Consider the following 21,922-nt stretch of genomic DNA (forward strand, 5'->3'; position numbering starts at 1 on the left):
CTATAACTAGTAAGTAATAAAATAAGATATTATAAATACAATCTAAGATTATAAACCTTATAAAAAAAGCAAAAATAGTCTATATAAGCCTTATAGACTTATTTAACTACTACTAGTACTACTAGCAGCTTAGCATTTAATCTCTTTAGACTTTATTATTAAACTACTAAAGTTAAAAGAACTACTTATAAAGGTTTATTATAATAGCATTTTAGTTATAATAAATTAACTTACTAAATATACTTACTTTATTTTATATTTAGAAGTAAGTATAGCAAAAGACCTTATATATATATTTTTAAAATATATTATTAGTAACTATAGACTACCTAATAAAATTGTATTAACGTACATGCATAGTAAGTTAGCTATTATAGTGAGTTAGCTACTCCTCTTTACTTCTACACCTTTCCTCTTTATACTAAGTTTCCTCTATATATAACTATAGAATCCTCCTTAAAAGAAAGCTGCATTATACTTACACTTTAAGCTATTAATAAAGACCTAAATCTTTTTGTATAAAAAGCAGCTACTATCTATAATATCCTAAGAATAATACTTTAGGACTAATGCATTAGATAACTACTACAATAAGAAATGCAATTAAAATTAATAAAGATAACTAAGCAAAAAGAAATAGTAATTCTTAAATAAGTTATTAACCTAATTAATTAAGGATTTTTACTGCAACTTAATAACGTATAAGATATAGCTAATTACCTTCTTAATAAACGCAATATAATATATATTAGACTCTAATAGGTAGAGAACTTTTTATAATGCTAACTACAACTAAAGATGCGTTTTTAATGTAGAATTAACTATTAGAGGGCATTAGCTAAGGATCCTATAATTATATAGGCTTAGTTTGCCTTTATATAAAACATAATTATAAAGTATAGAATTTATAATAATAATATCTATAATTTTAATAAGATAGGCTTCTTAATAGGAATGCTATTGCACGCAAAGGTTGTTACAACCTCTAATTGCTATAGAAGGCCTTATATAAAGCAGCCTAGTAATTACAAATAGGTTTCTATTATTTAGGGCGTATATATAAATAGCTAGGTGCTGCCTCTATATATTATTATTAAGAGTAAATATTACCTCCTCTTATAGTATACTAATAGCTAATTCCTACCCTTATAGCGTATCTACCTTAGCAAAAATAAATAGACTATAAATAAGATTAGCTTAAATTAGCTACAGCATTTTAAAAAGTGCATAAAGTCTTATATAAAGGGTATTAAGCAGCTCCTAATCCTTAATAGCTATAATAGCTATAAGTCTACTAAGTTTAATAATTACTATAAGAAACATAGCATTATTGCTCTTTATATACCTCCCTATTTATTGCATAAGCTTTAGCCTCTTAATATTAGCTGCTTTAGTCTACTAAAGGCGTTATATAGTAAGGAAATTAAGAAAATAATATAGATGTAGATTATACATATTACTAAGGATAACTTCTTTTCTACCTTTAAGGTAGCCTTTTTTACTTTAATAAGTAAAGAAAATATATAAGCTAGCTTTAGATAGGCTAGCTTTACCCCTTTTAATCTAGAAGTAGTTATTTCCTACTTAGATTTTAAGCTAAAGATGCTAATACTATCTAACTTACACCTAAGCAGCTAGAGCTCCTAAGACCTAAAGATACTAACTATAGTATATAACGCTATATAAAGCTTTATATTACTTAAGAAAAGGATTACTAGTTATTAATATAGCTTACTAACCTATTTGTATAAAGTAGTTAACTTATAGGCTAAAGGTATTAGTAAGTTAGTATACAAACTAGCTCTTATTAAAGCTAAGTGCTGTAGGCTTTATATAATAAATAAGATACTAAGTAAGCATTAGAAGGCTAAAAAAACCTAACTGCATCTTAGAGGGTCCCTTAATGCAGCTAAAGCAGAGGCAATCTAGGTAGAGAAGGGGGTTGTTAATGCTAGAGGCAAAAATATGCATTAGAAGGGGGCTTATATAGAGGGGGGTAAATTGCGCAGTTAGTAATATAGCAATTGCAAAAAGACTAAATATAACATATAAATATATTAGGTAGTATAAAAGACCTCTAAAGAAGAGGATAATAAGTAGTTTTAATTAATTTTATATAATGCTGCTTAATTAACTTACATAAATAGCTAGAGGGTAGAAGGAGGTAGCTAACTTACTATAATAGCTAACTTACTATGCATGTACATTAGATAGAGATAAGCTATTTACTTTAAAGTTTTAGAAATCTTTAATTTTGTAACTTAGTGTAGACTACAAACTATTTACCTCTTTCTACCTATAGACTAATAGTTAGAGTAAATAAACTAACTAAATATTTAAATAGTATTTATAATATTATATTAACTATAATTAAGATAACTAAGTACTACTATTACCTACAGCCTAGTTTGCTTATAATAGCGCAATTAGAAAAAGCACTTTCTACTCTCTATTCTACCTAAACTATAAATTTAAACTTATAGTACATAAAGAACTGCATAAAGGACTACAAGCCCTAAAGGCTGTAGCTAAAATTAATAAAATATATAAAATTTAAACAAATGTCTCCTAAGATTTAAAATTTATTAAAAAACAAATAAAGAAATACGCTAATACTTTAAGGATTAAAGGACTATCCTTAAAGGAGGGAGATAGCGCCTGCCTTATATAATAAAACATTAAAACTAAGTAACTAAGCAATAAGTTAGACTATAAAAAACTTAAACCTTTTAAAATTCTAAAGAAGGTCTTACTAGTTAACTATAAGCTAAGACTACTTAATATAATAAAGATTTACTTTATCTTTTATATTATACTTCTTAAATTAATACTATATAGATTATATACTAAAGACTGCATTATTATTAAACCTAATAAACTAAAATATAAAGTTAAATAAATTATTAACTATAAGAATAAAGATAGTTATAATAAATATCTTATTAAATAGAAAGGCTATAAATATAAGGATAACTTATAGGAACTAGTTAAAAACCTTTAGCACTCCTAGCAGCTGCTCTAAGACTTTTATAATACTTAGGTGCAGTAGAGACTAGCTTAAGAAAGTTAGAGAATAGGTTGCTAGCACCTCTAGATATCTAGAATAAGTTGCTAGCATCTCTAGAAAGAAGAAATAATAGATTTATAACACCCTAACTACTATTTAATTAAACTACATAAGTAGCCTTAATAATAGGATTTATAACAAGGTCTGCAGGCTATTCCTTTACTACCTTATACCCCTTCTTAAACACTATATACTTCTCTTTACGCAGATAATCTAGCCTTACTAAAGATTTATTTATTGCAGCCTAAGCCTAATAAAAAACCTCTACTTATTTTTATAAGACTTTAGCCTTTTAATAAAGTAATACTTCCTCTTACTTCTTAGCTTTATCTAAACAATCTGCTTTATTTAGCAGATAGTTTACTACTATTATTAGAAAACAATATGCTTAGAAAATACTAATAAAAACTTATACTTATAAATTGCATTATTATCTTTATTATAAGAATAACTTTAATAAGTATACTTATAATATTTTAAGTAGCCTATAAGCATTTTGCAGTAAATCCCCTTAGAATAATAATTACTATATAGCATATTAATCTTAATACCTTAACTATAGATCTTTAGAGAATTAGTAAGATAATACCTAATTAACTTTACCTTCTTAAAAAGACTTTTAAGGCTTACTATATTAATTACTAATATAATAAGAAAAGGATAAAGAAAGGGAGAACAATTAAATACGCCTTATAATAGAAACTTACTTACCTATATAGGTCTAAAGGACTAAACCTTTAGAGGAGGAACCTAATATTATAACTTAAAAAGCATTAGTTAATATAACTACTTAAAACAACCTCTTATAAGGAAATAAGGGATAGTATGCTTTATATATATGCTAATAGCGCTTATAGATTAGAATAGAAGAATAATAGAAGGTTATATAACAATAAGGAAGTAATTAAAAGATAAGGTAATTACTTAAAGTAATTACTAAGTAAGCAGCTTACCTTAAACCTACTATACTTAATTACTCTACTAAAATACTAATAAGACCTTAAGAATACTAATAAGAAGAATAAGAATATAAAGATATTTATTCTATATAGATAGATTACCTTCTATAGCTTTTTAGCAATTAACTTTATAATTATCCCCTTAAATACTTTTAGCACCCTTTACTAGTAACTAACGTTATAAGCCCCTTATTAAGTATACAACTAATTACTATATCCTCTAAAGACCTAATCCTCTTAGTACAACTTACAGCACTATTCCCTAGCTTTATTACCTTAGCTTCTGCTAATAGACACTACTACAGAAAGCCGACTGTAACAAAAAAGATGTAGTTAATACTAAAAGAGAAAATAACCCTTAAAAAAAGAGTTATATAGAAAGTATTAAACTATATATATAACGCTATAGTAATTATAAAAAGTCTAAATATAATGTATAAACCTATAAAGTAGTTTAAGATAGTAATAAAGAAGAGAATAATAAGTAGTTTTAATTAATTTTATATATTATAGTTTAATTAACTTATATAAAAGGTAGAGAAGTAGGAAAAGTAGTTTGCTTACTATATTAGCTTGCTTACTATATAGGTATATTATCTTTTAAAACTTAAATTTTAATTTTAATTTTTTAATACAACCTAATATAGTATTAATATTATAAGAAATTAAAAACTAAGTTTAATAACTTTTTAACCTAAGAGATACTACTTACTTATATAGTCTTAAGAATAAAACCTTTAGAAAGAAGACTTAATATTATAACCTAATAAGCTATAGGTAATATAGCCTTACTAAGCTAGGTAAAGTGCAAGCATTATAGCATTTATATAAATAAGAAACAAAATTATATAAGTAACTTCTTAAAATAAAAGAACTAAAGAAGGTTATATATAAATAAAAAAGATTAATAGATAATAAGTAGTTTATATTAGAAACTAATATTTAAATTATTAGTCTTAAGATAAAAACTAACTTTAAGATATTAATTATAGTAATAATACCTAAAGATATAAAGATATTTATTTTATATAAATAGATTACCTTTTGTAGCTTTTTAGTAATTAACTTTATAATTATCCCCTTAAATACTTTAGCACCCTTTACTAGTAATTAACATTATAAGCCTCTTATTAAGTATATAACTAATCACTATATCCTCTAAAGACCTAATCCTTTTAGTATAACTTATAGTACTACTTAATAGCATTATTACCTTAGCTTCTACTAATAGATACTACTATAGAAAGCTAACTATAATATTCTCTTCTTATAGTAAGGTATAAGAGAATAAGAAAGAAAGATGCTTAATCTATATAATATAAAGAAAACAAAATGTAGTATAGTTTTATATATATATCTATATAAAGTAGTATTTAAGAAGACTAACTTAAGGAGCTTTAATATATTAGGGTATTCCTATAATAAAATATCTAAAGGTAACCTTTTAAAGGCAAACCTAAAGACCGGCCTCTGCTCCAGCCTAGCTAAGGCCTAACACGTCTGCTGCAGTCAGGGCAAGCTGCCTAATCCAAGGCCTAAGGAGGACGCCAATGGCTATTGCGCCATCTACACCACTAAGCAGGACGATTACTGCTCCAAGATCGCTGCGGGTCTCATGCTCACCATAGAAGAGCTCGAGACTTTCAACAAGAACACATGGAGCTGGAACGGCTGCAAATTGCTTTACCCTAAGTTCAACATGTGTGTCAGCAAGAGTGCTGCGCCCATGCCTGCAATTGTTCCCGTAAGTGAAAATATATTTCTCGACCTCCCTTGAGTCTAGTTGAATATCAAATGTACTGATATCATGTGTTGTGGCTCTGAACGCGATGTGTGGACCGACCATGAGCGATACCGCCCGGCCTCCTGCCGGGACCAACATTAGCAAGTTAAATCCGTGCCCTGTCAATGTGTGCTGCAACATCTGGGGCCAATGCGGTTTGATGGACGACTTCTGTGTCGTTTCCAGGTCTGAGACGGGTGCTCCGGGCACTGCGGCTCCCGGCAAACACGGGTGCATCAGCAACTGCGGCAGAGACATCATCAAGGGCCCCGCGCCGGCAAAAAAGGTCAAGCTTGGCTACTTTGAGGGCTGGAACTTCAACCGCGAGTGCTTGACCATGGTTGCGAGCCAGATCAACACAGACGCCTACACCCACGTGCACTTCGCCTTCCCCAACGTCACGCGCGGGGACTTCCGCATTGAAATCACGGACGCGCTGGTGCAGGAGCAGTTTGAGTATTTCAAGAAGCTCGAGGGTGTCAAGAATATCGTTTCTCTTGGCGGCTGGGACTTCAGTGCTCTCCCAGGGACTTACATGATTCTTCGAGAGGCAGCCTAGCCGGCCAATCGCGACGTCTTTAAGCGGAACATCATCTCCTTCATCAACAAGCACAATATGGATGGTATCGATCTGGACTGGGAGTACCCAAGTGCTCCTGACATCCCCGGCATCCCTTCGGATGATCCGATCAACGGTGTCAACTATTACCGCCTTTTGGCCAGCATCAAGGCTGAGGTCGGCAGCTCCAAGTCGGTCTCGTTCGCGGCCCCCGCATCGTACTAGTACCTCCAGTCATTCCCTATCAAGCAGATGGCTGCAGCTCTCGACTACATTGTCTTCATGACATATGATTTACACGGCCAGTGGGATGCCGGCAACAAGTGGGCCTCGCCCGGCTGCCCAACTGGTAATTGTCTGCAGTCACATGTCAACAAAAGCGAGACCAAGGATGCGCTCTCTATCTATTTTACTTATGAAAAGTATAATAGCTTCTCCTTTAGAAAAAATACTAGCTTCTATCTGTATCTTTACTCTTTTCATGCAGGCATTTTTAACAGCTTCTACTGTAAGCTGTTGTACTCCATAGGTTGGGCGCCTTAGGCTTCTAGAAAGCCTACTCTTTAAGATAAAGCCTGCAGTAGACTCTTTAGTGCTACTAGCAGCCAGCCAAATTAGCTAGTAAGTCTTATCTCTAATGTCCTCTATAGTGCTTTTTGTATGCACTATACCTTCTAATTTAATAAGACGCAAGAACTCTAAGAATAAGGAATTGATATTAAAATCTAATACGTACCTATCTATTTTAGCATCTAGGAACAATAAATTGCAGGCGTTGCAGCTAAAGAAGCCACTAGATAGAGGCAAAACAGACAACTAGGTGCCAAGGTAGACAATCTATTCGCAGCTAGATCTTAGTCTATAGTACTGACTATAGGACTGACTGTTTCTGTAATCTCCTTAGGCGGACACTGACCAGCCCCTTTGGCGGCAACGTCCCATATGGAACCCATCTCTTGTCGGGTATAACCTTTCCAGCCCGATTCCGATCCATCAACTCCATCTCAAAGTTGTCCAGGAGCACACCCAGCGTTCCGATGATCTCGAGCTTGGCAAAGTGACGGCCTGGACACATCCTCTGCCCTCCCCCGTACGGCATCCAGCACTCGGTCAGCCCCTCTAGGCTGAATGTGGGCTGCGATGCTGCGTCCTTGCTCTTGCGAACGAGGAAGCGCTCGGGCCAAAACACATCCAGCGGCTTCGCCAAGGCCTCGGGCCTTGCGGCGCGCCACGCCTCCGTGTTGTGGGCGGTGATGGAGGAGAAGACGGTCATGGTTTCATTCTGTCTGACCGTGTAGTCCGGTCCAAGGTCAAAGTCCCCGTTTTCGTTGGTGCGCGTAAAGGTCGTCTGTACCAGCATGCGGAGCAGCTCCGCGTAGGTCGACTGCAGCAGTGGTTTGGTGGCGAACTTGGACAGGTCGAAGGGCTGCTGGCCTGTTGTTGTTGTTGTTGTTGTTGTTGCTGTCGGCGACGAACCAGACATGCGGCAGTCCATGAGCTCGGCGTGGAGGCGGTCCTTGAGGTCTGGATCCTTGAGGGCCTCGAAGATGCACCAGAAAACAGCGCGTACGGCGTTTGCATTGGCTCTGTCGGCGCAGGGTTAGTTATGAGGATGACACATGATTCTGTTGACCTTTCGTGAAATTTTGCTACATGTACATACCCGAAGAGGACACCCAAGTTTTCGGATGCCACAGTCTCGTCATCGAGACCATGCTGCTTCATAATGTCCTCGCGGGCCTTGATGAAGCGCGAACCCATGTGCTCGTCCCATTCGGGGTCTTCAAGGCCGTGCTTGCGGCAGTCTGTGTTGGCATGCGCGAGTATGTTCCACTTTTTGATGTTTGCAAGCAGCTTGTCGCGGTTCTTGTAGGCGTTGGGGATCAGCCACCGTGGCAGATTCCGGGAGAAATTGGCAATGTTGTCGTCAAACTTCCAAAAGTCTGTAGAGATGTCCGGGTACATCTCGACAAGACGCGAGCCGAACATGGCCTCGATGCTCGTTGGCGTGACTTGATCCCGTAGCCAAGTGTAGAAGTCCGGGATCTCCAGCCACTGGCCCTCGCCCTCGAGGGGGAGTGCGTCCAGTCTCTTCTGGAGGGTGGACATGTATCGCTCCGACATCCCTTGAAGATGCTGGCCGGACAGAAACTTGATGCTGATGCCGGCCTGCTGGTCATGGATATGCTCGTCTTCCCTGTTGCTGTCTTCGTGGGCTGTGTAGTGGTGCATAGATTCCGGTGGAGCGTAAAACCATTTCATCATAACAAAGACCATCATTGGCCGGTTCGTTAGGATTCTGGACGAGCGGAGCATCTTGCGGATGTGTTGCGGGTTCGTGACCATGACGAAACCAAACGAGCCGGCGGCCACCTTCATGGGCGCTAGATAGCCCCATGATCGTCTGCGGTCCATGGAATCATCAGTATAGCACAGTGCCTAAACTGATTGGAGAGCTTTATCAGTGTCTTCTGCTCATCGTCGACTTACATGCTTTTTGACAGGAAGTCTGCCATGCTCCATTCCAGCCCGAAGCCGTGGCAGATTCCTGGAAAGAGGTATGGAAGCGTGGGCACTGACTTGCCGCCCTTTGAGCTCCACCTAGTCCATGTGAAGGAGGCAAGGGACATGGCATAGGTGAGGACCAAAATGCACGCAGAAGCCGAGAGTGAAGAACGCCATGGATCTCCAAAGAAGATGCCCAGAACTTTCTTCACCAGGTTGTCAATATCAATATCCTGAGCAAAGGTCAATCATTAGCAGGAATGTACCTGATCGAGTGTTGGTGCTAGGCTATTGACTCACTTTCAACTGGTAAGCCTGATACTCTACCCAGGAGGTGTTCCCTATCGGTAAAGGTAGGGACGACATTCTGGCTACTGATTTAGCCTGGAGGCGATGAGAAGGCTGCGGCCTGCTGTGGGTAACAAGCTTGATATTGGCTCAAAGCGAAGACTCCAGACTCAGTGCCCCCTTTCAAGCTGCACCAATACCCTGCGCTGAGCGCTGGATTTATAGACAGAATCAGGCGGCTAGCTACGTATCTCTACATCGATCTGATTACACTGAGTGCTAAGCGGTTTATCAGCAGCACAAACTGTTCGCTTACCATCCATGTGGTCTCCATGATACAAAAATCAGTTTGTCATGGGCTGTTAACCCACAGCTGTTATCTGCAACTGCAGTACGTACGGATGCAGATGCCGATTCATCGCAGTAGCGCTTACAGACCCACCAGATTTCACTACGCATTCATGCATGCGCGCCATGTTTGCGCACTCTTAGGTTACATTCTTGTTGGTCCCTCAGATATCACTTTGAAGACCTGGATAGAACCATTGTCTCGTATTACACTACAGATAAGGCCTCATCGCGGTAGCTGGGTGTAGAGGGCAAGCTGTGCAAAACATTTTGTTGCATAGTTTCTTAGGTCCACTTGAGTACTGCAAGGTCTTTTTGTATTGTGATCTTACTCCACTCGAGCCTTGTTGCCTCTACTGCACATGCGGTTCATCCTGGCTGTCTACACCTTACATGCCAAGAAAGGAAGCCATCGCCGGAGGGATTTTCAGAGGATTCACAGCATGCGTTAGAATGCAGGTTGTGAGTCAGGAAATACTCGGAAAAGGTGAACCGTGCCGTCCTTCCCGAAAGCGTGTGGATCATTGTCTATATCTTGGTGTGTTTCTTTAGCAAGCTGGAGACTGGATTTTGGACAAATTAGCGTCACCAAAGGTCACAAGTTTAATAGCTTTTTGCATTCAGAGTACTTGAATATCTTCTCCAGTCATGGCGCAAGCGTCCAGTGCCTCAGAACGGCATTTCAGAGCCCCTTTTGAAGTGCCCATTACACTGAATCACCTCTTCCTGTTCTTGTTGATCTTCATTCCAGTCCTAAACCTTGCCATAACATGGATCAATTTCAGGAGGAGATTGAATCACCAGGACATTGGAAAACTGCCGGCCTTGTGGCCACACTCGCTACCCTTTGTGGGTTCGCTGGGCATGACGCTGTTATACCTGCTCAGTAACCCCATGGACTTCTTTAATGGAAACAAGTAAGTGAGCCAGCTTTTTGTATGTGGAAAATGTCTACAAAAATCAAAGACCTCGTCTCTGACTGTGCTTGGGTGGCTATAGAATATTCAAGTTGAAGCAGCCGGTCGGGGTGAGGCTCTTCGGCAAGCAGCTATACCTGGTCCAGGGCGCGTCAAACATCTCGGACGTGTTCAAGAACTCTTGGACATCCACTTCTCTCTTCCTGCATCAGTTCAGCCTGCGCCGCGCATTCGGCATGAAGGAAGACGCCCTCCATCTGTACGGCCGTGACGACTCGGGCAGCAAGCCCAAGCCCAACCCCGGCAGTACGGTGGCGGCGCACAACCGCATCGACTTCCGCTCCTATCAGACCATTACCCAGCTCCTCTCGGGCAGCGGCTTCAAGCCGCTCATGGACCGCTTTGAGCGAGGCGTGACGGGCCGCTTCCAGCGCTACTACGCGGACGTGGTCGGGACGGAGTGGCAAGATGTCGACTTGCTTGATGTCTTTGAGGACCTGGTCTCGGCCGCAAGCACCGACGCGCTCTGCGGCCCGCACATGCTACGGCGGAACCCGGACTTCCTCAAGGTGCTCTGGGAGCTGGACCGCGACCTGGGCGTCCTGTTCAGGGGGACGCCGCGGTTCCTTGCGCCAAAGGTCTACGCCCGCCGTGACCGCCTCTTCGCCGCCATCAAGGACTGGCATGCCTTTGCGCGGGAGTCGTTCCATCCCGGTGCCGTTGACTCAAACGGCGACGATGTCTTTTGGGGTAGCAAGTTCTTCCGTGATCGGCATCGGGTTTTCCTGGAGATGGACGGCATGGACTACGATGCCATTGCTTCGGAGGATTTTGGAGCCATCTGGGCGTAGGTTTCCCCTTCCCTTCAACCTGTCCCCCCCCCCCCCCCCCCCAAGTAAGCATTTGCAAGACTTGGAGCTGATGCGTAGTGGCTTCTCGTCTCATAGATCCACCCGTAACTCGGTAATGGCCTCCTTTTGGGCCGTCCTGGAAATCTTCTCCGACCCGGAGCTGCTCGCGAGAGTCAGGGCGGAAGTCGACGGTTGCCGATGTGCACCGGGTGAAGAGCAGGTCTTTGACATGGACGCTCTCATGGCGCTGCCGCTGCTGCAGTCCATCTATGCCGAGGTGCTCCGCCTGCGGGTGCACATCTTCATTGTGCGGGTACCGCAGCGGTTCGACCTCTCGATCGGCCAGTGGATTGTCCCGCGCGGCTCGACGATGCTGACGTGCTCGACGCCGGCGCACATGGACCCGGATGCCTGGGACGACGCGGGGCCCGCGGGCGAGCACCCGCCGCTGGCCAGCTTCTGGGCCGACCGTTTCCTGCGGCACGGTGACGGAGCCGAGACAGAAGGCGGCCCAGGGAGCAACAACAACAACAACAACAACAACAACAACAACAACGGCAGTGGTAGGGCCAGTGGCTCAGGCCGCGGGGCCAGGTTCTCTCTAAATGAGCACGAGGGGTCGTGGATCCCGTATGGCGGCGGTCCGAGGATGTGTCCTGGACGGCACTTTGCCAAACGTGAGATTATGCTGACGGCTGCGATCATGGTGACATTCTTCGACGTCCAAGTGCTTGCCGATGTGCGCTCGCTGAAGATGGACATGGGTGGTTTTGGATTTGGCACGCTGGGTGTTGTTGGCAAGGTGCCGATCAGGATCCGGCAGAGGCAATAATAAGCCGTGCTTCACCTTGACCCTAAATATGATGATTCTCGGCCCAGTCGGGGCTTAGTCGGGGCGTATTTTGCTTGCTTGCTTGCTTGACCTGGTCGGCCAGTCAGTCACTGGCTTCAGGAAGATTGACGTCTCAAGGCCAAGGTGGAAAGCTCTCAGTGTCTCATATGTCTTTACGCCTGACTTCAAGGAGAGGGTCTTGGACTCGACATCTGAAAGAGAAGCATACATGATTCGCTCATTTTTGCTCCAAGTCTGGTTTATTGGTTTTTGATGATTGATGGTGAGTGACGAATCACTATGATGCTAATACGGGGCCAGCAACCAGCTAAGCTGTCTGTCCATCTCGGAACAATCACATTGTTGTAAATGATGCTCGCTCATCGAATCGCTTACAAACACGACTCGGCGGAACGGAAGATGCAAGCAAACACTGTCCCCGTCCATTCTAACCTAACAATCACTCGTTCTTGGCCACCAGTTTTTCTTGGTCTAGCTTGTTGACCCTGGCGAAGACGGCGGCGACGGCGCGCAGACTCTGCCACAGGAGGATGGTGGGGATGACGATCCAGAAAGCGTTCAGGAAGACGTAGTAGCCCCAGAAGTAGTAGCGCTCCGGTCTCGAGTACATGTTTCCGCGCACAATTTCCTCAAAGGTGCAAGTGGCGTAGTAGAGAACGTCACCGTAGAGCTGGCCGAGGCTGATGACGATCTGGAGGGGATGACGCCAGGGAGAGGCGGCCACGATGGACCAGGCGCACAAGAGCGACAGCGGGCCCCAGAAGACGGCGGTGATGGTTTCCATACAGACCACAAAGGTGTCTCCAGTGAGGTAGCGAGAGTCGGACAGGGAGTACTCCTTCCACATCTGCCCCAGCAAGGTCATATCGCCACCCATGGTGTTGAAGTGTAGAGCGAAGTGGCCTAGAAATTAGGCGTGTGTCAGAAACAACAACACCATCACACACCCGTGTTGGGAGAATGTGGAGGGGGGCAAGGACTGAGCAAGACTTACCCTCGAGAAAGAAGTGAATGAACGTGCAGAGGACAAACCAGCTCACAGTGGCCATCTCGCTACTGGGCAGATCTGGCCTCTTGCGGACGGCGATGGCCAGCGTGGGAAGAATAATGGCAGCGGCAATGCCGCAGAACCAGGCCAAGATAACAGGCGTCGACATGGTGTTGGCAGAGAAGCCCGGAATGACAACCCCTAGAGGGTAAAAAGGATGAGCCTCCATTTGCTGATGGTGTGTGGCCTTGGCCGAAAGTCAGAGTGTGACAAGGAAGGTGGGTTTGTTTGTTTGTTTGCGTTGAAGGGGAAGAAGTGAAGGGGGAAAAAGGGGAAAAGGCAGGAAAAAAAAAGCCATGAGGTGCAGGCAGGAATTCTCGGCACAGCTAACACTCACTGTTGGTGGTTTTTTGTTGTTGACTGGGTTGAATTAGGTGATGTGAGCCTCCATGTCCCACTCTACAAGGGGGCAATTCGTAATTCGCCCAAACGCGTGGCTCGCCTCATGCATGGATGGACCCACACTATGTACAACGTATTGGAGGCTGGACCCATCAGAGGCCGACATCTCGTCTACGGGCCATTTGAGATGCCTTTTCAGACCTTGTTAGAGTGATGGCCCCCCAGTCTGTGAAGCGCGCAGAGTCCTAGGCTGCTAGATTATAACACTACGTGCATGTGATGCAAGTGATGGGGACCGGGGGATAAGCAAAAGTACACGGCCCAGTCGTTGGATCAAATTGACCTAACAGCAGACACTAACAGCGGACACTAATAGCGGATACTAACAGTTTGTTCATAATGTAACCTGAACCCATCCCTAACCACCGTCCGCAATCCTAACACCAACCACCGAAGAGCCCCATGCACTAAGCCTGTTTGGGATATTGGTCCACCCACACTCACACCCACGCTTATAACGTACGTACACTCACTCAACTCTCCCTTCTATCTAACTAGTAACAATCAATGGTCAGTGGTGTACAGATATATGAATCCACAACATGAAGAGCTTTGTTCATCAGAAGGATCAGGAAGTGTTTCCGGGGGATGAACTATCAACTAGAGAAATAGACAGCCAAAATGTGCTGTGGTGACACAAAACCCCCTATACTACATGTACAGTACTCTACAGATACGGTGCCGAGTTCCGGGTGGGAAATAAGCCTTCAGGGGCCTACGCTGACGGTGACAGGGGCATAGGACCCTGGTCTTGCACCCCCTGGCCGGGAAAAGAGGGAACTGCCTAACAAGCAAAAGCGGCGGGAGCGATCCTATCCGTCCCGTCCCGTCAGCAGCGGGCTCGGTTGCCACATCAGGCAGGCACTGCTGGTCATCACCCACTTCGTACTTTGTACTCTGTACACGCTATGACACGCACACACATCGATGCGGCATCAGTGGCCGCTCCCGACAAAAGCTCCCGCCACAGGCTGCCGCCGCGGTCCTGTGCCGCCGTCCTGCCGCCGTCGCCGCCGATTAGCCTGAGCAAGAGACTCTGGAGCCCAGCCCGTCAAACTCATACGGTATTTATATTGGAAACTCGTTACTTCATCCCCTTCTTCTTTGACTCATTCAGTGTTACATAACGCTGTCCACTGTGACTTGGAGATCTCATTCGATACAAATCATGCCCGTCAAGGAGCACACCTACCAGTTTGGAGGCCCGTAAGTCGCACCTATATCGAACTACTACTGCATGACTTCTCGTCGCTGACCAGACCTGGTCTTTCAGTTCGGGTGCCTTTCGCATCATGGTCGGGCTTCCGATGCTTCTTTACACCTTCTACTTTGTCTGCAACGACAAGACTGGCTGCCCGGCCCCGTCAACCCTCAGCCCGCGCACCCTGACCCTGGCAAAGTTCAAGGTCGACATTCCATGGCCTGACAACGGTATCTGGGGCTTTTGCAACTGGCACGTCTTCGGCTACACGCTAGCCTACTACCTCCTCAGCTTGGTCCTCCACCGCATTCTTCCTGCCAAGGAGGTGTATGGCAGGAAGCTTGCTCAGTCCGGCCGCCCCCTCAAGTACCGCTTCAACAGTAAGGCCATCACTCTTGACTACGTCAGTCCATCACAGACTTACATGACCCTCTCTCTCCAGCCTTCAACACCACAATCGTCCAGCTCGTCGGCCTAGCTGCCGGTACCTACCTCAAGGGCGCCGACTTCGTTGTCTGGACCTTCATCTCGGACAATTACCTCCAGCTGTTAACCGCCAACATCATTATTGGCTTCGCTCTAGCTGTGTATATCTACATTGCCAGCTTCAGCGTGAAGCCTGGCAATAGCGAGAACCGCGAGATTGCTGTTGGCGGCGATACTGGTAATCTCATCTACGACTTTTATATCGGGCGCGAACTAAACCCCCGAGTGACGCTCCCCTTTTTCGGCGAGATCGACATCAAGACCTGGTTTGAATTCTGCCCCAGTCTGAGTGGCTGGCTTATCCTCAACCTTGCCTTCTGCGCCAAGCAGTACCGTAACTATGGAAGTCTGTCGAACAGTATCATCTTCACTACTGCTATCCAGGCATACTACGTTCTCGAGGGACAGTACCATGAGGCTGGCATCGTCACCATGATGGATGTGATCCAGGATGGCATGGGCTTTATGCTGTCTTTTGGCGACGTGGCCTGGGTGCCTTTCCTCTACTCTACACAAACTCGTTACCTCTCCATCTACCCGGTCCACCTCAGCTGGCCTGGCCTTACTGCTGCATCTATCGTCTTCGCCGTAGGCTTATTCATATTCCGCTCCTCCAACACCCAGAAGAGGATCTTTCGGGTGCAGCCAGACCACCCCAGCGTCAAAGACATGCCTTACATCCAAACCAAACGGGGCACAAGGCTTCTTACCGGCGGGTGGTGGGGTATGGCTCGTCATATCAACTACTTTGGCGACTGGCTCCAGGCCTCGCCCTTCAGCCTGCCCACTGCTGTGGCTGGCTATGTGATTCTGCCTGCCGGCAGCGCTGTATCTGGCGCCATTACCATGCTTGATGGGCGCGAAGTCGTCCAGGGCGCTGCTCGTGGTTGGGGCATGATTTTCACATACTTTTATGTTCTGTATTTCGCCACTCTGCTGATTCATCGCGAGAGACGGGACAATGCTGCTTGTTCGCTCAAATATGGGAAAGACTGGGACGAGTATGAGAGTCTTGTCAAATGGAAGATTATTCCTGGCCTCTTCTAGAGCATTGTTGGTATCACGGGCTAGCGATACTTCCGTGTCTGGCCTTTTGCCTGGGCAAAAGCGACATATTGATACTATTGATTTGTAGCTATTACCTTGCTCCTTTTTTGAGATTATAGGCGATGAGAGTCTCCTGCCACTACTGCTGCCATTACACGCGTCAAAGTCATGCCACCCGAACCTCTGCATTTTACCCCAGGGAAGCATCCGCTTTGTATCCTAGAAAGTTCGATTAGATTCAATCTTACTCTTCCTTCCTAGCTCAACCTAACTCAGTTCTGCTCAGCCCTGCTCGATCAGGCCGTTTGGTGATGGTGGATTCTCATGAGAGAGTCTCCTGATCTTATTGCTCTTGTTTCGAACCTTTTTCAGCCTTTATAGATCTCAGAGCCGTTTTTGTCCTTTAGCGCCACCCTGTTACAGTAAGATGTTCGACAGTAGTGTTCTCTGCTAACAGGTAACTGAGGTCGATACTCGGTAAACAGCAACTGGGTCGTGCTGGCTTTGTTGGTCTCTTGTTGGGCTAGTGAGGATGCAGTGATCAATCGCATACTCGTTGGTCTTTAAAAGCAATCCCAAAGATCAAGTCTTAACGGTAAAACAGGCTAATACCATTAATATTAGGCGACAACAGATTTAGCGACTCGCCTACCTTAGTCTTTCAAGACCAGGCAGTCATCATCCAATTATTCTTTTGACGACAGCGATAACGGGGGTCGAGTAAGAAAATTCCGCCCAGCCTGACCGGCGGACATCATGGGCGAATGACGGCGGCTTTTCCTACAGATACAGAACCCCGAGCACTCCTCTCTCGCCGCAGCCTCTAAACATGGAAGAAACGGAACCCAAGCGACCTCTTATCGCTGTCAAGTCACGAATCAGTGTAGTGGAGGCAACTGCAACTCTGCTTGTCTAACACACCACCAGGGTCCATGCTAGTTGGATGAACCAAGGGTTTTAGCAGCCTATGTGAAGCCAACCCCAATATCCATGTCGTTAACTTTACGAGCTCCGGGGCATGTTGGAAGAGAAATACCAATGTCGTCCAGTGCTTCAAGGCCAAGTCTTGGGTTTCAAGACAATCCTACTCCCGCTGCGCGTCGGCAACAGTCAATGGAGCATGGCAATCATCACACAAGCCCACCGGATCGCCATGTCAATCCAGCTTTTTGACTTACTGGTCTTTAGTTCTAGCGGTTCTCGACCGCCTAGCTCGAAAGCTAGAATGCGCCTTCATATTACATTATCTATCTACTAAAGACTTTACTCCGGACATGATCGTTGCGATTCAATAGCCGAGCACCTTGCAAATCAATTAATTCTTGCCTTTGGATCTTTCAATACTGCGGGATTCGATTTGACTGCAAAACTCGACGGTGGTCTCTGACGCCAAGACATGGCATCCTATCTTCGAGCAGAGACTACCGACTACAACACCGTGTTTGCCTAGAGTAATTAAGGAAGAGGCTACCACCAACGGTTCCGGCATTAAGAACCTTCGAACCAGACCGTAGTAACGAATTTCATTCTGAATGAGGAGAAGTTCATGAGAAAAATGCGCCAGGGTTTAGAGAAAGACATCAAAAAGGTTGAACACTAGCACTGCACCTTGACATATTCGCTCAAGGTGCTATAATTTATGCACGGGCTGATACTACACAGAGTCACCTAACTGAAGAAGAACCGTGACAAGGCCATGTACTGTAACTTAAATGAGAAGAATGATGGTTCCGACGTCTCAAGACCTGCATGAAGCAGCAGAATCGAGTGAGAAGCTGCTGGGAGAGGACTTGAAACGCCTCTGACTGACTGTGCGGTATTTTAGACGACCTTTTCAAGTTAGACGGTATATTATACACGTTATTTGATGCCTGCTCGAAGAACATAACACAGGCAGGGGTTAATCACATAAGTATTACCAGCTAAGGCTTCCGTGGCACAACACTTGAAAGGCACTAGGTTAGACGTAGTAGATTGGCTCTAGATGCTTGGAATATATGGCGAACAGTGGGTTAGCTCTTGAATTTTCCTCTGTAGCGAATTGGAAAGCCTAATGATGCATAAGGGTGACCAATCATTAGAAAATAATTGACAGGTCATGCTGCCAAGTTTGCCCTTAATGTTACTTCTTATACCTTAAAAGTGACTTTCATTTTGGCGGCCGCTAAACTCCAAACAAGGCTACAAAAAGGTTGCTTTATTGCTCGACTTGGCTACATATCCAGTTGCGCCTGGCTAGATAAGTGTGCTCTGTGCCAACTCTTTAGAGAGGTCTCTTTGTTGATGCTGAGCAGCTGGACTATGCCAAGCTTGTACCTCTTGTCTCCGAGTACCTCTAAAATGCCCATTGTATGCGTCTATTTATTTTAAAACTTACCTAAAACCTAAAGGTGTCAACTTTACATTTCCTACCGAACAACAAGCTGTCGGATGTGTTGGCTGCAGGTGGGATCGGAGGAACAATCGCTTGTTTACATTAATACAAATTGTAAGCTCGACCTACTTCTTAAATTTAATACAGTTTAGACAGCTAGAGGTAATTGTCAAGTAGTACGTACTGCAACCTCTTTAGTAGTACTTAAAGGTCGATTGTGTCGCACACTCTACAGCTAAGATCTTGAAGACCATCATCTGTCTCACCATCCGATTCTTTTTCTACACCTCTTTTAACTGCTCACCCTACGGATCGCAACATGAAGACCCTCGCTTATGTGGTTATTGCCCTAATGCCGGGTGCCTTTGCTGTCAGTGTTCCCTTTATTGCTATTGGAAGATTCCCCCCAACGAAGCAAATTTCTCTTCTAACTAAGCAGCAGTGGAACCAATGCTACTGCACAGGAGGGGGCAAACAAAGTGAAATCGACGCCGTTGCAAGTGGCTGTTGTAGTAACGGGGTAACTTTCCCAAACGGTGGCAGTATCACTGGAACCTTCGACGCAAAAGAAGGCAATTGCGTCTATGGTGACGCCGCGACTGGGGCCAATTCGGTATGTACTGCCTTAAGAACTGATCTCAGAGGATTCTAACCATAAGCCAAGATAAACCAAGCCCTAGCAGCGTTCGCCGATTGTTGCAGAGCCAGCGACGGCGACATTGGCCCGGCGGGCCCTACCTCGGGCGGAAATTGTTTCTAAAGACTAGGTCCTAGTCTGCTAGGCGACTTTAGTTCTAGCGATTTAGCAACCAACGCAGGGGATCTTAAGCTGCCTGCGAATAGTTTCCATGGCTCAATTCAGCCCAGGTTGGAAAAAGAAAAATCTACTGCTGCAGCAAGCTTGCCTGATGCAAACAATGGCCATGTGACAGCAGCAATGATGAACTATGGAGCGGAAGACAGTAATAGAGCTAAATTGTCTGTCAGCTCGGTATCGGTTTTCAGAGCAGGAGAACACTATAATAAGGTTTTAAAAGGACTTTCTTCTGTGCATGCCACGCTTATCTCGTCTTCCCAACGAGACTTTTGTTGCTAGGTGCCAAGAAACCCTAAGAGAGCCTCGGCCCCGCCTCTCTCTTTCTATCATTGAAAACCAGACAGTAAAACAACACGTCCAAGTACGCAGCAAGGTATGTCGGGAAGGGGAGGCAGGTAACGGCGGTAGTAGTGTTGATCTTGATGTTGCAGGAGAGATGGTATTAGATTTGGCAAGGAAGGCGATGCTGGAGTCCACCCAAGCAAGGATGAACCATGACACAATGGAAGTGGCATGTTGTATTTCCGCAATGCAACGCGATGGAAGGGGATGCTAAAAAATTGCAACATTAAAAAAAAAGAAAACTCTTAGAGAGAAACGGTGACTGTCTGAGGGAGAGTTGGTGGTGTTGCGTTATGGCATAGCAGCCACGTAAGTGAGCAGAACAATGAAAGAAAGAGTGTGAGTGATGGACTTCTCTCTCCTGTCTCCCTCCACATTGAATAGAACATGGAGAAAATCCCACTTCCGGATGCAACGTACAAATCTAGGATACTTCATCTAGATGTGTGCCTAAAACCGACTGTCTGTCTTTTAGTTTTAACAGCTGCGCCCGCAAATTTGACAACACAAGATCACTGTCCAAGCATTTGTCTTTAGTAGGGTTTCATTGAATTGCAGTTAGGTAAAAGCATGGACAAGGTCGGAAGCCGGGAATCTCTCTCTCTCTCTCTCTCTCTCTCTCTCTATAAATTGTCGTGCCCAGTAACTCCCGGGCTTTCCCTTAACATGCACATCTGATTTTCTGTGCTGTCAGATGGGCAAGGTGTTCCACTTGAAACTGCCTCCATTCTCTCCTATCTTCCAGATTAGTGCATTGCATCAGTAGTACCTCCGCCCCCAATTGGTGCTTCAAGGAGTCATTCAGTTGCCATTGACAAGTGACGACAGAGATGCTTCAAGTTGGTCGAGCATTAGAAATTGGGAAGGGGAGTGTTTTGCTGTTCAGTTAAGTCTATGGCGCATGTTGATTGTCTCTTTAGGATCCCGCAAACCCTCGGGATCGCTGCGGACCACCTCGACGGCTCGATAGCGATGAGGATGGATGCTTTGAACGGCACCAAGGGACCATTGAATTTAGTGAATAAGTTTGTTGTCTACTCTCCAAGAGGCCTTGTGCAGACGTTAATAGACAGCCAGGCTCCGCTACTGGGTGTTTCTCAGCTCTGCAAGCTCATCTCAGCCGAGGCCAACTAGGACATTCACGTCTCTGAGGCCGACTTTGTCAACATGCGCGATGTACTTATCTACGTCAGCAAAGGCTGTAGGTGGGTTAAAAGATAATACCCCTGGGGCTTCAAGATCAAGGGAACAATTAAGCTTGGGGCTTGGAAGCCACTATGGATATAGAGATAACCAGCTTTGGCTTCCACTACCTTCCCAAGATCGAGGGCATCGGGCTGGGTCTATTGAAGCTCAAAGGCGCCCCTAATGATGTGAACAACGCGTCTATAGAGATCTCGCTGAACCCGCCCAAGCATTCCTTCTCCTTGAGTGACCGCATCGAACTCTTGAACATGCCATGTGCCTGCTTGGTCGACTGCCAAGTTTGTGTTCGACTTTGAGCTTGAGTGGAGTGCTGGCCTGGTAATCAAGGTGCATGCCGAGATGTACCATCACAAGAAAGTTGAAGGCAGCAGAAAAGACATTGCTACCGGGAAAAAGCTCAAGGGCCACCCCGGAGGATCAGACTGGGAGATCCATGCCTTGATGGAGCGGTCCACCATCGCACGGGTTAAGCAGAGCATTTTCACAGCCGTCTAAAACACGTACAAAGCTGTAGGGGAGGGCAATCAGAGCGTCATCGATTCTTTCAAACGATAAAAAGACATTTGGGAGCGAGACTGCTGTAAGTCTTAGCAGAATATGGATGCCGCGTACAAGAGACATGAGCTTGCGAAGATGTCACGCTGTGTCAACCTTACGGCACATGGCAGGTGGAAAGCACACAGCAGTCTAGGAAGCAAGAAACTCATCGACCTCCACGCCGGCGCAATGAATTATGACAGTGATGGGCGGGTATTCATCATGGTCCTTCAATAATTGAGCGACCTGTTCGCGATCGCCTACGTCGCATGCTTCGATCCGCATTACGGCTTCATGTTCGCCCTGCAGCTCATCGTACAACTCTCGAGATC

General features: G+C 44.6%; 5 protein-coding genes across 5 annotated transcripts; 3 read left to right on the top strand and 2 right to left on the bottom strand.

The window, feature by feature from the left end:
- Window positions 1-5,358: 5,358 nt before the first annotated feature.
- On the top strand, window positions 5,359-6,593 carry CDEST_15265 (Putative glycoside hydrolase family 18, catalytic domain, glycosyl hydrolase family 18 (GH18) active; the record flags this gene model as incomplete). Its single annotated transcript, XM_062931421.1, has 4 exons — window positions 5,359-5,363; window positions 5,536-5,770; window positions 5,916-6,299; window positions 6,369-6,593. 4 exons carry the CDS (start codon window positions 5,359-5,361, stop codon window positions 6,591-6,593), a joined length of 849 nt encoding a protein of 282 aa, XP_062787472.1.
- A 608-nt stretch (window positions 6,594-7,201) lies between these two features.
- On the bottom strand, window positions 7,202-9,293 carry CDEST_15266 (Putative cytochrome P450). Its single transcript, XM_062931422.1, has 4 exons — window positions 9,174-9,293; window positions 8,859-9,106; window positions 8,032-8,772; window positions 7,202-7,954 (listed from the first exon to the last, which is right to left on the bottom strand). The coding sequence occupies exons 1-4, from the start codon at window positions 9,237-9,239 to the stop codon at window positions 7,240-7,242; spliced, it is 1,770 nt and encodes a 589-aa protein (XP_062787473.1). The 5' UTR covers window positions 9,240-9,293; the 3' UTR covers window positions 7,202-7,239.
- Window positions 9,294-10,088: 795 nt separating this feature from the next.
- Window positions 10,089-12,566, top strand: CDEST_15267 (Putative cytochrome P450). The gene is made up of 3 exons (XM_062931423.1): window positions 10,089-10,426; window positions 10,509-11,273; window positions 11,374-12,566. Exons 1-3 carry the CDS (start codon window positions 10,158-10,160, stop codon window positions 12,107-12,109), a joined length of 1,770 nt encoding a protein of 589 aa, XP_062787474.1. The 5' UTR covers window positions 10,089-10,157; the 3' UTR covers window positions 12,110-12,566.
- CDEST_15268 (Putative emopamil-binding protein) lies at window positions 12,351-13,479 on the bottom strand. The gene is made up of 2 exons (XM_062931424.1): window positions 13,125-13,479; window positions 12,351-13,033 (listed from the first exon to the last, which is right to left on the bottom strand). Exons 1-2 carry the CDS (start codon window positions 13,345-13,347, stop codon window positions 12,570-12,572), a joined length of 687 nt encoding a protein of 228 aa, XP_062787475.1. The 5' UTR covers window positions 13,348-13,479; the 3' UTR covers window positions 12,351-12,569.
- A 982-nt stretch (window positions 13,480-14,461) lies between these two features.
- On the top strand, window positions 14,462-16,582 carry CDEST_15269 (Putative sterol reductase). Its single transcript, XM_062931425.1, has 3 exons — window positions 14,462-14,786; window positions 14,854-15,161; window positions 15,224-16,582. Exons 1-3 carry the CDS (start codon window positions 14,749-14,751, stop codon window positions 16,312-16,314), a joined length of 1,437 nt encoding a protein of 478 aa, XP_062787476.1. The 5' UTR covers window positions 14,462-14,748; the 3' UTR covers window positions 16,315-16,582.
- The last annotated feature ends 5,340 nt before the right edge of the window (window positions 16,583-21,922 follow it).

Source organism: Colletotrichum destructivum, chromosome 11 (genome assembly GCF_034447905.1).
Source record: "Colletotrichum destructivum chromosome 11, complete sequence".
Classification (NCBI taxonomy): Eukaryota; Fungi; Ascomycota; class Sordariomycetes; order Glomerellales; family Glomerellaceae; genus Colletotrichum; species Colletotrichum destructivum.

Bases quoted from the DNA above. Each gene is read 5' to 3' on its own strand.
- CDEST_15266 (XM_062931422.1), bottom strand. From the start codon at position 9,239: ATGTCGTCCCTACCTTTACCGATAGGGAACACCTCCTGGGTAGAGTAT. The intron at 8,773-8,858 runs GTAAGTCGACGA...CATGGACCGCAG, and splicing joins GACTTCCTGTCAAAAAGCAT to ACGATCATGGGGCTATCTAG. The intron at 7,955-8,031 runs GTATGTACATGT...CTGCGCCGACAG, and splicing joins AACTTGGGTGTCCTCTTCGG to AGCCAATGCAAACGCCGTAC.
- CDEST_15267 (XM_062931423.1), top strand. From the start codon at position 10,158: ATGGCGCAAGCGTCCAGTGCCTCAGAACGGCATTTCAGAGCCCCTTTT. The intron at 10,427-10,508 runs GTAAGTGAGCCA...GGGTGGCTATAG, and splicing joins GACTTCTTTAATGGAAACAA to AATATTCAAGTTGAAGCAGC. The intron at 11,274-11,373 runs GTAGGTTTCCCC...CTCGTCTCATAG, and splicing joins GATTTTGGAGCCATCTGGGC to ATCCACCCGTAACTCGGTAA.
- CDEST_15268 (XM_062931424.1), bottom strand. From the start codon at position 13,347: ATGGAGGCTCATCCTTTTTACCCTCTAGGGGTTGTCATTCCGGGCTTC. The intron at 13,034-13,124 runs GTAAGTCTTGCT...CCTAATTTCTAG, and splicing joins CATTCACTTCTTTCTCGAGG to GCCACTTCGCTCTACACTTC.
- CDEST_15269 (XM_062931425.1), top strand. From the start codon at position 14,749: ATGCCCGTCAAGGAGCACACCTACCAGTTTGGAGGCCC. The intron at 14,787-14,853 runs GTAAGTCGCACC...CTGGTCTTTCAG, and splicing joins ACCTACCAGTTTGGAGGCCC to TTCGGGTGCCTTTCGCATCA. The intron at 15,162-15,223 runs GTAAGGCCATCA...CTCTCTCTCCAG, and splicing joins CCTCAAGTACCGCTTCAACA to CCTTCAACACCACAATCGTC.